Source organism: Leptonychotes weddellii, chromosome 11 (genome assembly GCF_054177405.1).
Source record: "Leptonychotes weddellii isolate Sample4059 chromosome 11, ASM5417740v2, whole genome shotgun sequence".
Classification (NCBI taxonomy): domain Eukaryota; kingdom Metazoa; phylum Chordata; class Mammalia; order Carnivora; family Phocidae; genus Leptonychotes; species Leptonychotes weddellii.
This window is the reverse complement of record NC_138379.1, coordinates 76,476,123-76,495,023: the sequence shown is the minus strand read 5'-3', so window position 1 is coordinate 76,495,023 and position 18,901 is coordinate 76,476,123. Positions and strand designations below refer to the sequence as shown.

The 18,901-nt window shown below is 35.7% G+C and overlaps 1 protein-coding gene across 1 annotated transcript; it reads right to left on the bottom strand.

Moving 5' to 3' along the window:
* Positions 1-2,796: 2,796 nt before the first annotated feature.
* On the bottom strand, positions 2,797-18,694 carry LOC102731543 (serine/threonine-protein kinase Chk1). Its single transcript, XM_031025924.2, has 8 exons — positions 18,473-18,694; positions 17,731-17,835; positions 15,424-15,519; positions 11,782-11,890; positions 11,417-11,594; positions 11,014-11,145; positions 8,582-8,683; positions 2,797-7,359 (listed from the first exon to the last, which is right to left on the bottom strand). Exons 1-8 carry the CDS (start codon positions 18,585-18,587, stop codon positions 7,264-7,266), a joined length of 933 nt encoding a protein of 310 aa, XP_030881784.2. The 5' UTR covers positions 18,588-18,694; the 3' UTR covers positions 2,797-7,263.
* Between the last annotated feature and the right edge of the window lie 207 nt (positions 18,695-18,901).

Below are 18,901 nucleotides of genomic sequence, written 5' to 3'. Positions count from 1 at the left end.
ATAAAAATAATTGTAAATCTATGTTAGATGTAATTTGTGACATCAGTAAAATAAAATGGGGAAGGGTAGAAGCAAAGCTGTGGGGGACTAGAGTCCTTTCATGACAAAATTAAGATGGTGTTAATTTTAAATATATTGTTATAACTCTAGGATGGCAGGAATGTAAAATGGTACAGCCACTATGGCAAGCAATATGGAGTTATCTCAAAAAATTAAAATAGATTTACCATATAACTAGCAATTCCACTTCTAGATATATGCCCAGAAGAACTGAAAGCAGAGACTCAAATAGATTATTTGTACACCCATGTTCACAGCAGCATTATTCACAATAGCCAACAAGTACAAACAGTTCAAATGTCCATCAAAGGATAAATGGATAAATAAAATGTGTATTATAAATACAATGGAATATTATGCAGCTTTTAAAAGGAATGAGGGGCGCCTGGGTGGCTCAGTCATTAAGCGTCTGCTTTCGGCTCAGGTCATGATCCCAGGGTCCCGGGATCGAGCCCCACGTCGGGCTCCCTGCTCGGCAGGAAGCCTCCTTCTCCCTCTCCCACTCCCCCTGCTTGTGTTCCTGCTCTTGCTGTCTCTCTGTCAAATAAATAAATAAAATCTTTATAAATAAATAAATAAATAAAAGGAATGAAATCTGATACATGCTAAAACATGGGTGAACCATGAAGACAAATGCTGATTGAAATGACCCAGACACAAAAGGACTAATATTATATGATTCTATAATATGAAGGACTAGAAGTTTTCAAATTCATAGAAATAGACAGCAGAATGGTGGGTGTCAGGAGCTAGTGGGGAAGGGTAAATGAGGAGTTACTGTTTCATAGGTACAAGAGTTTCAGTGCAGGAAGATGAACAAGTTCTGAGAATAGATGATGGTGATAATTACACAACAGTGTGAATATACTGAACACTATTGAACCGGCACTTAAAAATAATTAAAATGATAAATTTTATGTTGTATATATTTTACCACAATTAAAACTAAAACCCAGGGGCGCCTGGGTGGCTCGGTCGTTAAGCGACTGACTTCGACTCAGGTCATGATCCCGGAGTCCTGGGATCGAGCCCTGCTCAGGCTCCCTGCTCGGCGGGGAGCTTGCTTCTCCCTTTCCCACTCCCCCTGCTTGTGTTCCCTCTCTCTCTGTGTGTCTCTCTGTCAAATAAATAAAATTTATAAAAAGAAAATAAAAATTAAAAAAATAAAAAATAAATAAACTAAAACCCAGCAAATTTTTTTTTTAGATTCAGACAACATTATTCTGAAATGTATATGAAAAGACAAAGGACTAGAATATCTAAACCAATTTTGAAGAAGATAAACTGGAAGGAATCAATCTACCAAATTCACAATATATATGCATAGTAATCAAGGCTGTGTGGTATTATTGGACAGACAGACAGACACAACAATGAAACAGAACAGAGAACTCAGAAACAGACCTACAAATACACCCAACTGATGTTTTTACAAAGGTCTGAAAGCAATTCAGTGGAGGAAAGATAACCTTTTCAGCATATGGCAATGGAACAACTAGATATTGAGAGGCAAAAAAAAAAATTAAACTCGACCTAAGGCTCATACCTTACATAAAAATTAACTCAAAATGCATCATAGCCTTAAATGTAAAATGAAAAAACAAAAACTTTTAGGAATAATATAGGAAAAATCTTTGCGATCTAAGTCTAGACAAAGGATTGTTAGACTCTGTGTTTAACAGATTCCAAAAATGTCATTCATAAAATGAAAAATTAATAACTGGACTTCATTGAAATTTAAAACTTTTGCTGTTTTCAAACCTGTTAAGAGGATGAAAAGGCAAGCTATGGAATGGGAGAGCATATTTGCAAACCACATATCCAACAAGGAACGAGTATCTAGGACATATAAAGAATTTCCAAAACCCAATATAAAAAATTCCAATTAGAATATGAATGAGATGGGACACCTGGGTGGCTCAGTCGGTTAAGTGTCTGCCTTTGGCTCAGGTCATGATCCCAGGGTCCTAGGATCAAGTCCCATGTCTAGTTCCCTGCTTTGCAGGGAGTCTGCTTCTTCCTCTGCCCCTCCCCCCACTCGTTCTCTCAATCTCTCTCTCCCAAATAAATAAAATCTTTTTTAAAAGTGTCCTGTAAAAAATAAGAACTGGAAATCTGAACACTGAATGGATAACAGGGGGAAAAGGATAATCTTTTCAATTAACCAATGTTAAATTGGATAGCCAAGTGGGGGAAAAAATGAACCTTGACCTCTTCCCTCACACTATACACAGAATCCACTTTCAGGTGGATTATAGATCTAAACATGAAAGCCAAAACTATAAAGTTTTTAGAAAATAATATACAAGAAAATCTTCATGATCTTGAAGTAGAATAGGAAACAAAGCTAGCCAGGAGAGATCTTAACGGAACTACATTAAAATTACAAACCTCCATGAAATTTGAAACAATAAGCCACAGAATGGGACAGTGTACATGCTATACATGCCACTGACAAAGAACTAGTATGCTGAACATATAAACAACTGAAATCATTAAGAAAAAAAAGACAACAGAAAAATGGGGAAAAGACTGGGGGAGGCACATCATAAGACACTCAACCTTATTTAAACTTAGGTATGAGCAAATTAATACCAAACAAATATTACACCAGTAACTTGGCAAAAATTAGACTGACAATCAAATGGAGGGGAAAGTCTGAAATACTAGAAACACATATTCTGCTATTAAAATTCTGATACTTTAATAGATCATTCCAAACTGTTTTTCCAGCAATTGCATCCTCTTTCATGGCAGTATAAATTGGTACAATCACTTTTGAAACAGTTTGCCCTTATTCTACTTAAGCTGAAGATATGCATACCCTAAAACCCATCCATTCCACTCGTAGGTATACACACTAGTCTCCAGGACCTAGAGAAATTCACGGACATGAACAATGTTCTTAGCAGGTGTTAATAATAGTGTTAAACTGTAAATAACACAAACATCCATTAGCAGTAGAGAGAATAGATAATTTTAGTGGTATGTTCATAAATGGCATCCTATACAGTAATTAAAATCAATGAATTCGATACATGCAAGTTATTCATGCTAATGAAAATAAAAAAGCAACACATAAAAATTACATACAGCATAATTTCATTTATATGAAGTTCTAAAATAGGCAAAAGTAAACTATGTCATTTAAAGATGCATAAATAGGGGCACCTGGGTGGCTGAGTAGGTTAAGCGTCTGCCTTCAGCTCAGGTCGTGGTCCCGAGTCCTGGGATCAAGCCCCACATCGGACTCCCTGCTCAGCGGGGAGTCTGCTTCTCCCTCTGCCCCTACCCTGTGTTCGCTCTCACGCTCTCTCTCTCTCAAATAAATAAATAAAATCTTTTTTAAAAAATAAAATAAAGATGCATAAATAGCTGAGAAAACTAAAGAAAACCAAGAAGAGGATTATTATAAAAATAAATTTTATGATTACTTCTGGGGGAAAGGAATGGGTTCTGAGTGGGAAGGGGTACAAGGGAAGGCTTGTGAGGGTCCAGAAATGATCTTTGTTCAACTGAGTTTGGTTAAACAGATTAACTTTACAACTGCTTGTTAAACCATACACATTGTACGTATTTATATTTATCTCAACAATCATACCCACTTCACACACCACACTATGCATACACACAATGCAGCACGCGTTGACTTTCCATCAAAATTTTAGCTGTTATCTTTGGGTTATAATTCCATTCCCCCCATTTTTACATTTTGCAAATTTTCGTTGCTAAGCAAACATTACTTTTAATAATGGGAGTAAACACCTTCTCCCAACAGTATAATGAACACTGCAGAAAAATTATGGCAGCTTATGTTTATTGAATGCCTTTTGTGCAACACTTTATACTACACTCCTTATACACATTAACTCATTTAAGATTAAAAACAACTCTAAAATGTAGTTATTATCAGTCTCTTTACAGAGGCGGTTGCCAATGCTCACGTAATTATAACTGTGAGAGCTAATCTGTCCAAGTCTGAATGGAACTTCCCCCCCATTCTACACAAATTCCAATAGCTGAGAAAGTTTGTTTACTATCCATCTATTCACCTTCCCCTTACAATATTCTGTAGCATTTTCTTCATCTGATATTTAATTCATTTATTCAACAAATATTTATTTAGGGCCTACTGTATTCCAGGTACTGTTCCACATACAAAATATACAAAGGGGCAGGAAGGAGGGGGGAGATATACAAAGGGGAAAAGAAATGACGAAGTCTAAGCTTACATTTTGGTCGGGGAGACAGACTGTAATTTCAGATAGTAATCAATTCTATGAAGAAAACAAAACAGTGGGATAGTGACTGGGGATAGTAGAAACATTTGGGCTGAGATCTGAATGCTAAGTAAGTCATGCAAACTACTGGAAGGGATTCCAGGTGGTGGGAGCTGAAAACATAAAAGGCCTGAAAGGGGAATGAGTTTTGGCATGCTTAATGAATAGAAGAAGTAGAAGTAGAAGGCTACTCTGCCTATAGTATGATGAACAAAGAGAACAGATGGTGTATCTTGCAGTCCAAGCAAACAATTTAGATTCCATTTTTTTTTTAAGATTTTTTAATTTTATTTTTTTGACAGGACATAACAAGAGCAGGAACACAAGCAGGGGGAGTGGGAGAGGGAGAAGCAGGCTTCCCGCAGAGCAGGGAGCCCGATGTGGGACTCGATCCCAGGACCCTGGGATCATGACCTGAGCCGAAGGCAGACGCTTAACGACTGAGCCACCCAGGCGCCCAGATTCCATTTTTGATGCAGTGGAAAGTCACTGGAGGTTTTTAAGCAAGGGAGTGTCAGAGTACAATTTATCTTTAAAAAAAACCAAGTTAGGACCTATGTCAAGAAAAGACTTTGAGGGAGAGAGGGTTGGGAAATGGCAAGAGTGGAAGTGGGAAGACATTAGTTTTTAGTAAGAAATTCGGGGAGGAGATGAAGGAGCTTGAACTAGAGTGGCAGCAATCAAAATGGACAGAAGTCTTCAGCTCCCAGATATATTCTGAGGACAGACCGGATCAATTGAGTGTCTATTTCTTCATTAAACAACTATTCATTGCACGCTGTAATACATTAGGCACTCTTCTAAGTGCTGGGGACACAGAACTGAACAGGACATATAGGATCCCTGACCTCAAGGAGCTTACATATTACATACTGCAATGAGGGAAATGGACATTTAATAGGTAAATAAAAATATAATGTCAGATAGTGTTATGATGAAAAATAAAGAATGATAGAAGTGGGGTAACATTTTAGATAAGCCAAGGAGACTTTGCATAATGGGTGACACTTAAGCAAGGACTTAAAGTGAAGCACAAGCCACATGAATGTTTGGGAGTAAAGCACTCCAGGGAGAGGGAACATCAAAGGAAAAGATCTTGAGATAAGAATGTGTCTGCTCAAGTAAACATGAGCAGAACAGCAAAGCAAATGCAGCTAGGGCAGGGTAAGTAGGAAGAGTGGCAGAGGAGGCCCAGGCGTTGGTAAGAGGGCAGATCCCATTAAGCCAGGAGGTGAGAGAGAAAATTTTGAATTTTGTTTGAAGTGTGATGAAAAGCCATGAGAGTTGAGTACAGGGGAAGGATAACTGATTCATTCACATTTTAGAAAGATCATTCTGATTGTCTTTTTGAACTGTTGTAGGTTAAGTAATAATGAAAAGAGAGGTAACAGTGCCTTCAACTAGAGTGCTTCTAGTAGAGGTGTGAAGTAGGATAGATTGTGGATAAATTTGCTAAATGGAACAGGATTTGCTGAATTAAATGTACAATATGAAAACCAGGTCAAGGAGGATTCCTGGGGTTTTGGCTTAAGGAACTGGAGAGCTGAATATAGCATTTACTGGGATTGGGAGAAATTAGGGAAGAACAGGTTGGAAGACAGGGACCAAAAGCTGGTTTTGGTCACGTGTTCACTATTAGTCAAGTGGAAATGTCAGCTTGGCTGTGTCTATAAAGGTCTAAAGCTCACAAGAGAGGTCAAAGCCTGAGATAACTTTGTTTTTGAGAGTTACTAATCACAATTCTCAAGAACAAAATGTTTCATATTTGAGAATTTACTGGCTCAATTCTTAGGAGTCACCTATTGCTTCAAATTTATTTCTCCTATGGATATACTGCAGTGAACACAATTTACCAGTATATACTAATAAGCGATAAACTCTAACCATAAAATTTCACATGTTCTTAGCTTCAGACTAAAATGATTAATTTTATAAATTACCAAGAAAAAGGAATACAGGTCCCAACCTAATACATTCAAATATTAATATAAATTTTATCAGAAGAACAAAGTCTTAGTAAATCTAATAGTAAAAGAATTAGGATCAGATCTGTTTCTATCACAGCTTCCTTACTTCTTCTCCCTCCTCTTTTATTCCCTACTACCTAGAAGCTTGGTCACCAAGAAGTCCACAGAGTTAGCTATTCATTTTCAAAATAGAATTTATTTCTGTAATAAAGAATTAAAATATGGCTGTGAAAGTAGAAAATAATATAGAAAAATATTTAAAATGTGCAATAGTAATTTTAGAGTAAAGGTAGTTAAGGACTAGAGTCCACGCTCAACTTCTACTTGAAAGACAACCAGTATTTTATATATTATTAACTACAATGGAGAAAACATACCTACTTGCAATTTTAAGTAACAAGTTATAATTCAAAAACAGATTTATATACTTGGTAAGGCCCTTGTGAAAATATAAGTACAAATCTTGGGGATATATTTTTTGAAGTTGGCTCACTTTATAGACTGATAAATCTACTGTCCAAAAGTCACAGGATTGCTTTATTACTAATCCATCCATGTAATTAAATCAACATAGGAAACACCTACTTTTTGGATGAAACCAAATGTTTTGTTAACAATGCTATAAGAATATCATCTTTCATTACATTGGTATAAAAGGTGGTAAGCTCATGTATCCCCAAAGCTTGGTTTCCAGCACATGGGTCTTTAGACACTAAACACAGGATGAAGAAATATCTAATGAATTCTATCCATCCGTTCCCCAAAGCTTTACTTACAATGAAGATACAGGTATTGTTTGTATGAAGAACATACAAAAAGAATTGGAAAATGTTTGGCTAGAGGGAAGACAACTCTTCAGAGACTATTGTTTGCAGTTTGCAGAATAGGATAATCTTCTCTAGGAAGAATAATGTCAACATAGCAGCACTATATTCACCAGGAATCCAGTGGATCTCTCATGTGGCAGGAAGCCAAACCTTCTGGCTGCTCACAACATCGCTCAGCTTCCCTTTAATCTTCAGGAAGTGTCTCTTGAATTCTAATCCATCACCCTATATTAGGAATAATATCCGAAAATGATATCAAAAAAGAGACTGCCATAAAATCAAACTCTCTTTAGTGGTAAGTAGAGACAAACATCCTTAGCTATGTCCACCTACAATTCTCTTCAGGTCCTCTTCTGAGGACCAAATGTCTTAGAAGAAATGGCTACATAAGTAATTCCAACTTGCTTTTGGGCCCATCACAGTTTCCACCACACTGGGCTCAGAGAGCAAAAACAATGGCATCTTGTCTATTTCAAGCATTGGTATCTATGGACCTAAGTCACTGTTTTCCATAGGCACTGGGGGTTTGTAAACTAAAATTAAGCTACACGGCTACACTGAAATCTTGCCAAAATACTGTGGCAACAAAGCCAGTGATTCAGGTATGAGAAGAATTTCATTACACTAGGATCTTAATAATTTAATCCCATACTAAGCATCTAGACAATGGTAATGGAGCAAATTTCCAATTTTAGAATGTGACTTATTTCCCCAACCTCCTTTAGAGCCATATACAATCTCTCAGCAAACAGATAAAATGCTACTTTGGTCTTATATACCAAGGCCAAACTATAACCTCAGAATCAGTAATTTCTAAAGAAATAATCAGAAATGTGAACAAGACTCTATGTATATAAATATTAATCATAGACTTACTTATGACAGATAAATGTTCATTAATTATATTATACACTTGGACAAACATAATTGTTATTAAAAAGATATATATGGATTAAATAAGTTTAGAATGCTTTAAAATATTCAGGGTAATTACTGTTGGACAGTATAATTTAGGATTATTTTTATTTTATTTTTACTTATTTACATTTTCTACAAAAAAACTTCTATAATAAGGAAAATGTCATTTGAAAAAACTATGTTTTAGAAGGATAATGACAAAAAACAAATGTTCAGAACATTGAATGAAATCAATGTTACCACATATTTACAAATGCCATGTATATACAAATATAATGCCATTGAAAAAAAATCTCTACATATAAGAGCATTTCCATATAGCACATACTAAAGAAGTAGTAAGACTACCATAATGAAATACAGTATAAAATAGGTCTCTGTTCTCTCTGGATGATTAGATTAAACTTGATTCGTATTTTCTCCTTTATATGTTTTTATATTTTTTAGGTTTCTACAATGAACACGTAATACTTCTTTAATAACAGCAAAACAAAGTTTAAAACAAACAAAAACATGTTGTTGTATGTACCTTAGAAAGCCGGAAGTCAACCAAGATCTTCTCATCCATTTCTACCAAATTTACTTTGAAAATCAGTTTATTGTTTCTCCTATCTGTTGTTGATACAGTAACCTAAGGCAATATAAATAAGTTTAGCCCAAATTACAAAAACATTTGTAATACTTCTCATTTCAAGAAATGACTAAAAAATACACTGGTATACCACTATTGTGCAAAACTGGAACCTCATGTTCTGGGAAAGTACAAGATGCTTAACACATACACTGCTGGTGGGAATGTACAATGGTGTAGCTGCTTTGGAAAACCACTTGGCAGCTCCTCAAAAAGTTAAACAGAGTTACTATATGCCTTAGCAATTCCATTAGCAGGTATATACCTAAGAAATTGAAAACATATTGTTATGGGTTGAATTGTATTCCCTCAAAATTCGTATGTTGAAGCCCTAACCCCTCAGAATGTGACTGTATTTGAAGACTGGGTCTTTAAAGAGGTAACTGAATTAAAATGAAACCACTAAGTGGGTCCTGATCCAATATGACTGGTATCTTTGTAAGGAAAAAAAATTAGGATACAGAGAGAGACAGGTAACAGGTACCCATGTGCACGGAGCAAAGGCCAGATGACGAGGCAGCAAGAGGACAGCCATCTGAAAGCCAAGAAAAGAGGCTTCAGAAGAAACCGAACCTGCCAGCACCTTGATCTTGGACTTCTGTCTCTAGAATTGTGAAAAAATAAATTTCTGCTGTTTAAGCACCCAGTCTGTGGTATTTTGTTATGACAGCCCTGGCAAAGTTCATACAAAAACTTGTACAAAAATGTTCGTAGCAGCATTACTCATAATAGCCAAAAAGTAGAAACATCCCAAATGTCCATCAACAGGTAAATGGATAAATAAAATGTGGTCTTCTATCCACATAATGGAAGATTATTTTCCCATAAAAAGGAATGAAATATTGATAAATGTAAACAATGCGGATTAACCCTGAAAACATTATGCTAAGCTAGAGAAGACAGACACAAAAGGCCATTTATATGATATTATATAATTCCATTTATATGAAATATCCAGAATAGGCAGTCCATAGAGACAGAAAGTAAATCAGTGGCTGCCAGGAAATGAAGGGAGGAAAGAATGAGGAGCGACTGTTAATTGGTATAGTTTATTTTTGAGGCAATGGGATGTTCTAGAATTAAATGATGATGGTAGCACAATCTTGTGAATATACCAAAACCACTAAATTATACACTTTAAAATGGTTAAAGTGATGATTTTTAGGTTACATGAATTTCACCTCAGTAAACCTACCTGATTAAAAAAATAAATAAATTACCTACACAAGTGAGAGGAAAATGAGGCTGGCCTCAGATTTCTGCATAGTAACAATTTCCCCCAACTTTTAATTTTGAAAGCTTACAAATCTACAAAAAAAACCCTGAAAGAATCTACAATAATAACTATATACCCTTCACTGGTCTTATCAACCTAGATAAGTATATGTTCACTTGTCTTTTTTTATGTGGTTGTCATTTTTTTTTTTTTAGTTTTTCAACCAAGCTATAGAAGACAAACACTTCAACACGTTTCTCCTATGAACAAAGACATTCTCCTACAAACCACAATATTATAACACTCAAGAAATTTGGCACTGATACAGAAACATTATCTAATACAAAACCATATTCAAATTTCCCCAACTGTCCCAATAACATCCTTTATAAAGGTTTCTTTTCTTTAAATCCATGATTTAGTGAAAGATCACACATTACATTATTTATCAGTCTTCTTTAATAAATAATATTCACCTTTAATTGTTTTTTATGACATTAGATTTTTGAAAAGCCTAAAGACAGATTAGAATTTCAATGTTACAAATATGCTATAATAATATAAACAACAAAAACTGGTAGGTGGGAGCAGGGGAGATGGAAGAAATATGGGATTGTTAATGTATTCATCTTTCATAGAAGGGAATCTTTGTTACTGTTACAATTTAAGTATATATAGTTTTTAAAAACATAATGATTTGCCTCTCTTGATATTTTTAATAACCTTAAAGAAGACTTTCAATATTATTTCTTAAGATAAAGAACATCTTACTTAAGTCTGTTCAATCTCAATTGTTTCTTTTTCTCTTTTTTTAAAGATTTTTTTTTTTTGGTCAGAGAGAGCGAGTGAGAGGGAGAGGAAAAGAGAGAGAGAGAGAATACACAAGCAGGGGGAACAGCAGGCAGAGGGAGAAGCAGGCTCCCTGCTGAGCAAGGAACCCAATGCGGGAAGCAATCCCAGGACCCTGGGATCATGACCTGAGCCAAAGGCAGACGCCTAAGCGACTGAGCCACCCAGGCATCTCCCAATTGTTTCTTTTTCAAAAATATACTGATAATGACCATTTTTTACTTAAATATTTACATTTTTCTTCAGGAAAATCAATGAAACATACCTGATTCATACAACTCTTTTTCCACTGATAGCCCAATTTCTCACAAGTCTCTTTTAGGCATTGATAAGATTTGTCTGCATCCAATTTGGTAAAAAATCGTGTCATCCTTTTAACCAAGCGCTGCCAAGGGTTCTACATGTCAAAGAGAGGAAACCTGAATAAATCTGGTATTACTAAAAGCAGTCATATCATAGCTATTCGGTCTGAAAATTCTTTTCTGTGACTTAAGATTCTTACACAGGAAAGCATCCTCTAATTCTCTCCTCCTTGTTAAAAAAAAAAAAATCTGTATACACTGAAGTGTTAATACTATATTTCTAGGATTTATACATTTAAAAAAATGGCTTTATGACAAAAACTAGAGGTTTTTCATCACTTACTTGAAAAAACTAAATTCCCTTACCTGTGAGGATCCTGGGGTGCCAAGTAACTGACTATTCAAGAGCATATGATCAGGACATGTGGGTTGGGAAAAACTGATCCCTTGTACCAGTTTATCAATATATGAAGGGCTGGTGTCCCATAAAGAAAGACCTGTCCGTGGTTCTGGCTGGGAACTGGAGTACTTCACATTTTCTTCACTGGGGCATTAAGATATGGGAAAAAAATATATCTTCAGATAAAATCAATCAGGCCCTTCTTATATGACATTACCATTCTCACACTGATAAAAATCACATTCATGATTAAGAAAAAATATATACATGCATTCTTTCTTATGGGAACATTACATTCAACAACTATTTGATCTTTATTGATTAATCTTACCTAGAGGCACTGTTCACTGGAGAGAAGTCCAAATTGGATTGAATGTGCTTAGAAAATCCACTAGGAGACTCTGATACACCACCTGAAGTGACTCGGGGCCTCTTTGCCCCTAAAAAAGAAAACATAAATACAAATGTTTTAAAACCACATCTAAATCCATTTATCCAAAACAAAATAGTTATATGACAAATAGTGGCTCCTTGTACATGATTACATAAGAAATGTGGTCATTATAAACTTAGGAGGACTCAACTTGTCAAATTACACATTTCACAAATCCTCACTTGTAAGTATGTTCCAAGTGTGGGGTTTCACCTAAAGGTCATAATTTTAATGGTACCATTTATAGTAATAGACAGTGGCCTATGAAGACAAAAAGACCTAGCTAAAAAATCAAAACTTTTTAAAATAAAAAATAATTTATGATAATGGCAATAAACATTATGAATCTACTCTATCCAACATTCTTTGCTCCCCTGAAAAAGGTACCAAGAATAATTATTATATAGAAAATGATGCCACTATAAATTCATGGTTACTATCCTTAGCCGCAGCCTCAACACTGACAGTTAGTCTTGTGTTTCTCTAGTCAGTTTCCTCTCTCTTTCTCCAAATGATTACTTCAAAACTTCTATACTCTTGTGAAATTCCCATAACTACCCATCCTTCCTTCCCTTCCATGCTCCTATCCAATGCCCATCCCTCTACTTGTATGTGAGCCCCATACCCTCCTTTCTCTTCAGCGGTCTTGATGCTCCTTCTCTCTTAGACCTTCAGCCTTTTCCTCTCAACTGGAACGGTCTTGAAACCATTTAAACATACTTTTATTTAGCCAAACATTTTATTTATTAATTCATTTATCCAAATATTTAGTAAAGCTACTATGCATCAGGCAGTAAGATGAAAGAACATCATGCTGGTATGCTGATGAGAAAGTAGGAGAGAGAGAAAAATTAATGATGCAGGAGGAAGACAGAAGAATTGCCAGACAATGTCCCTGAGTAAGCAAAGGAGAACTGGGCATCGTGCACAAGACAAAGTTGGCTTATATCTGGAGCAGACAATTTATTCCTAGCAACTGAGGAGAAAGCAGAGTATATGAGCACAGAGGCAACTGGTTAGGTGAGTAGAGATGGTGATGGGAGCTTGTGGAAGTTTCCTTATGATTGTTTCTATTTCTCAGTGAAATAGGAAGTACTGTCACCAACTCAGAGTGAGGATGGAGAAGGAGGTATTAGAAGCTGAAGAAAAAAGAAAAGGCATACAAATGTGATTTAGGAGAGTGAGGTTGTGAAAGAAGTAAAGAAATGCATTATAATTGCCTGGCAGAATTAAGGGCTCACTTGAGATTAGTGAGCCTGAATTTAAAGTGAACACTGTTATATATTTTGGTCCAAATGTGATCAGCTATGCAGGTGTTAAGTGTAGAGTAGGCAGAAGACTGGATTAAACTTGGGTTAGGTTTTGACCAGTAAGCCTGAGGAAGAGAGAATAGGGCTGGAAAGCTGAAGCTGAATGTAAAGAAGTCATCATAATGACTGACCTTGGGATTTAAAGTAGTGAGGATGAAAATGAGGACCTAGGGAGGGAGCAGATAAGAGATAGTGAAAAGGAAGTAGAATTAGTGTATTACATATCCAAGTAGGGTCAAAGGATTGCTGGAGTCAGGGTACTAGAGGAGGAAACCAGAAAAAAATATACCAGTAATCAAAGAAGGATGCTTGAAGAGAAAATCACTAGAGGAGAGAAGGTCAAGGAAATATGAGATCAGGATATTGGAAGGATCATCCAAATGAATATTTAAATCACCAAGAACCATGATGTACAAAATGTACATCAAGAGTCATATTGGAGAGAGTGACAATGTGGCAGGAATTTTAATTGGGGGTTCAGAAGCTGACTGTAACAAGGATGAACTGTGGGTGGTAATCTGATAATATGAGATTCAAAATGAAGCGGGGGAGAAATGTGGGAAAAAGGGAAAAAGTGGCAATGAAGAACAAAAAGGATGTCTGCCCCACCCCATGTTTTAAGGGTAGGAGCATGTGGGAAAGAAAACATCTACCACTGGAGAGGAAGTCTGTGTTCTCAGGAGAGAGTTGGATTCCTATTAGAACAGAGTGAAAGGTAAAAGACACATTCAGAGAAGAGTTAAAAACTCCTCATTCATCTCTCGCCATTGTTGTCTCTCCTCCCATTCACAGCCAGACTGCTTGAATGAGCTGTCTACACTCGCTTCACTATCTTTTAGACTATAATCACTGTACTCGACAATTTACTCCCAGCTCTCCAAACCTGTTCCTGCCACAATCGTGAATAACTATTGGGAAATTTTAGGGTTCATGTTATTAATTCACTTAACAGTATTAGCTAGTATCATGCGTTTTCTTCTCTTAGCTTCAATTCCTCCATATTCTCCTGTTATTCCTCCCATCTCTTTGGCTATTTTTCTGTTTCCCTGGCCTCTACCTATCTCTTAAATGTTAGAGATTTAAGTTTCCTTAAAGTTTCATACACTCAATTTCATCTACCAGTTTAAATTACGGTCTATTTGCAGAAAACACCTAAATATCGACATCTCAAGCCAGGTCCTATCTCCTGAGTTACACACATACACACATCTCTTTATTAGACAGTTTTACTTCTCAAATTCAGCATGTCCAAAATCAAATAAAATTTCCCCCCAATTCTGTTTTTCCTGAGTTATATTCCAGTAAATGGCACCACCATTTTCTGAGTTGGTCAACCCAGAAGGAGTCATCCTGGACTCCCCATCCTCCTTCATTTCCTACATATAAACAATCACCAGTCCTATCAACTCTAGTTGGTAAATTTCTTTGGAATCTACTTCCTCCTTCCAATCCCACTGCCACTAACCTCATCCAAGGTACCATCTTCTCACATTCAGGATCAAAAATGTCAAAAACAATGGGGAAAAAAAAGTAGCTAGAAAGATCTTTTAAAACCGAACATATGATCATGTATTTCCTGGCTTAAAATCTCTCAAAGGCTTCTTCAGTGGCCTCAAGTTAAAGCCCAAAATCCTTAATGTGGTTTACAAGGTCCCCCTCCACAATTTGGTCACTGTCTACCTTTCCACCTTCATCTCAAACCTCTCTCCCTCTCTCCCTTCTTTATTCACTCATTTATTCAATAAACATTTACTGAGAGCCTACAATGTACAACACACCGTGCTAACCTCTGGTGACAACCGTGATGAATAAGCCAGACACGGTCCATGCCATACTGGCCTTCTTTCAAGTTCCTCAAATGTACCACCTTCCAAATTCCAAGACTCTCCAGATGCTGCTTCTTCTGTTCAGAATCTGCCACTCACCTTGCTAGTACTAATCTAGCTAGCTCCCCTTTAATCTTCAGACCTTAGATTTAATGTGATTTCCTCAGGAAGATAAGTTTTCTCTGTCACTTAAGACTTGGTCAAACACTTAGCTATAGTACTCTGACTTTCCACTTTATTAATAAACTTCAAAATTAATTTTTTATTTGTTTTCCCTACTAGACATTATAACCAACCTACATGAGGACTGAGACCACAGGTATCTTGTGTTGTTGACTTATAATACTGACTGCAAGTGTCTTTTCTTTCACAGAAAAAAATACTTGTATTTTTCATAATATTACCTTTCTTGAGAGGTTTGTTGTACCATCTATCTTTTTTGATGTCTGGGATGGTAATCCTTACTGATGGATTCTCAACTAGGATTTTATGCAGCAAAGCTGAAAATAAAATATTAATACAACATTTACAAAAGAGTCGTGCAGATTAGAAACTTGTGCTGTGGAACATATTCTCTATTAGTCTCCTTATATCCAATATTTCTGGGCAAGAGAAAGAATAAAGCTACTACATTATTGCTTTAATTTCATGTAGTTGCTCTTTGCTACTGTCTATATCTTAGAAGATCATTCTCAGATCTAATTCTCATCTGTCTACAAATAAGTAGAACAAGAGCCTGGTGGAAATGTTTCTCCCCATGTGACAACATTAACAAAAAGATACAAAAACCCTCATCCATTTTCAATACCAAACTTCATTGTTCCAATATGTCATGTTACATCCTCATTCACACAGTTTTATAAGGAAAATTGACTTTCCAGTAACTTTTTAAGAGACAATAATGTAAGCAACTATCATCCTAAAGTATCTTAATTATCCTGATAAAAAAGTCATACATCTCCGAAAGCCAAAATTATTTTCTAATGGACCAAAGATTTAAATGAAAAACTGAAGCTATAAAAACACGAAAACACAGGGAATTCTTTTCTAAAGTTAGGGGTAGGGAAGACCTTTCCAAACGTAACAATATAGTCAGAAAACCACAAAGAACAAAATAATAGATTTGAATAAAAATATAAAACTTCTGCATGTGAAAATAACATAAACAAAATAAAAATGCATGGCAAATTGTGAAAAATATTTGTAACAAATGCAAAGATCTAATGACATTAATGTTAAAAAAAAAAAAAAAAACTCATACAAAGTAGTAAGAAAACCTCACTGCCACAAGTGTGCAAAACAGATCATCCACAAAAATGGATAAAAAGCTAGCAATGGATGTACAACCTCATTGGTATTAAATTAAAAATAAAAATAAGAAAACAGTGAATACAGGGGTGCCTGGGTGGCTCAGTTGGTTAAGCAACCCACTCTTAGTTTCCACTCAGGTTGTGATCTCAGAGTCCTGAGACTGAGCACCATGTTGGGCTCCATGCTCAGTGTGGAGTCTGCAGAAGACACTCTCTACCCCTCCCGACTGCATGTATGCACCATGTGTGCTCTCTCTCTAAAATAAATAAATCTTTGGGGCGCCTGGGTTGCTCAGTCAGGTAAGCGTCTGCCTTCAGCTCAGGTCATGATCTCAGGGTCCTGGGATCGAGCCCCAGATTAGGCTCCCTGCTCAGTGGGGAGCCTGCTTCTCCCTCTGCCTGCCGCTGCTCCCCCTGCTGGTGTGTGCGCTCTCTGTCAAATAAATAAATAAAATCTTTAAAAACAAACTGATAAATAAATAAATAAAATCTTAAAAAAAAATTTGTTTAAATATTAACTAATGAGATTGTGATGAAATAGTACGAACTTTCTAAGAAAGCAATTTGGGGGGGTGGGGGGATGAGTTAGCCCGGTGATGGGTATTAAAGAGGGCACGTATTGAATGGAGCACTGGGTGTTACATGCAAACAATGAATCATGGAACACTACCTCAAAAACTAATGATGTAATGTATGGTGATTAACATAACATAATAAAATAAAATTTAAAAAAAATTATAAAACACACAAGAAAAAAAAAAAGCAATTTGGCCAAGTAAACCATAATAATTAAAAACTGCATACATCCCTGACACTTCTGGATTTTTTTTAATTAAATGATTTAAAGGTATGTGCATTATGTGGATGATCACCATATCTCTTTCATAAGTGAAAAATTAAAAAAATATATAAATCTCTAAAAAAAGTGAATTGGATGACTATAGTAAAACATACCCACATAGCAAAATTCCATCACAGCCTTTAAAAACAATGATGTAGACCTACAATTACAGTCATGGAAAAATGTCCATGACTACAGCATTAAGACAAAAAAACAGGTTATAAAATAGCATGTGTAGTGTGATCTCATTTTCTATAAAAACATACATACTTATAAATAATATACATACATAACAAACACATACATTTGTTATACATTTTTACAACAAAGTGTAGAACTGCATATCAAAATATTAAAAGAAGTTATTTCTAAGTGCTGGAATTACACGGTTGGTTTTTAAAAAAAATTAATATTTTCTAATCTCTCTGCAAGGACCACATATTACTTATGTGATTATTTAAAAGTTAAAAAGAAAAAAATATATATAAGAAAAAAATTCAAACATCACTAAGCTTCATTATCCAAGAAATCAGTACTTTCAATCAACATAACCCAGTTACCTAGAGGAGCTGAATCAATTTTTTTCCAAGGGTTGAGGTATGTCTTTTTTTCTTTCCAATCAGAATATTCCTGACAACTATCACTGGGCTGGTCCCATGGCAATTCTAAAAAAGAAACAAGTCCCGGTTTTCTGAGTGTTCACATTATTATATAGTTAAGTTTTAAAGGAAAATAGTCAATGCTACAAACCCATTAAAATTTCCTCCAAATTAATTCAATATGGTTTTCAAACTAAGAATGCCAACTCACAGAAATATTAGAGGCATTTCAAAGATAAACTATCACTTCTGCTCTACTGTTTCCAAAATTATTCACATGAATCTTAAGAGATTGCTATTGTGATATTTCATTTAATAGCTATACATACCTCATTTTTAAAGTTTTGGAATTCAAAGTTCCAACTTAATTATAAATAAGTTCACTATTAAAATACAATCATATAGGGGATGCCTGGGTGGTTCAGACGGTTAAGCATCTGCCTTCAGCTCAGGTCGTGGTCCCAGGGATCAAGTCCCACATCGGGCTCCTTGCTCAGCAGGGAGCCTGCTTCTCCCTCTGCCTGCCACTTCCCCTGCTTGTGCTCTCTCTGACAAATAAATAAATAAAATCTTTAAAAAATTTAAAAAAAAAATACTATCATATAAATATGGATTTCCTTGGTTTGTTTCATTTATTTTGGTATAACAAATCTGGCTTTCCATAGGACAGGAGTTTCATCATGATTAATTAAATAGCTCTTACCTCCAGCCAACATTGCCGTAAGTACTATTCCACAGGACCAAACATCAACTGGTTCTGCATGAAATTCTTTTCTCTTTAGAAGTTCTGGAGCAACATAAGGTAAAGTACCACACATCTTGTTCAATAAACGTTCACGATTATTATGCCGAAACACTGTTGCCAAGCCAAAGTCAGAGATTTTGAGGTTATCTAAACCAAAGGAAAAATGAATGGCACTGGATAAAAATGTTCTATAAATAGATATACTTAAAGTAATTAAGTTTTATTGGAAAATCACTGGTGTTACTTAAAGTGTGTAGCACTTTTCTACCTTAAAATTACAAAAAAGAAACTTTTTTGAAGATTTTATTTATTTATTTAATAGAGAGAGAGAGCACAAGCAGGGGGAGAGAGGCAGGCAGAGGGAGAGAAAGAAGCAGGCTCCCCACT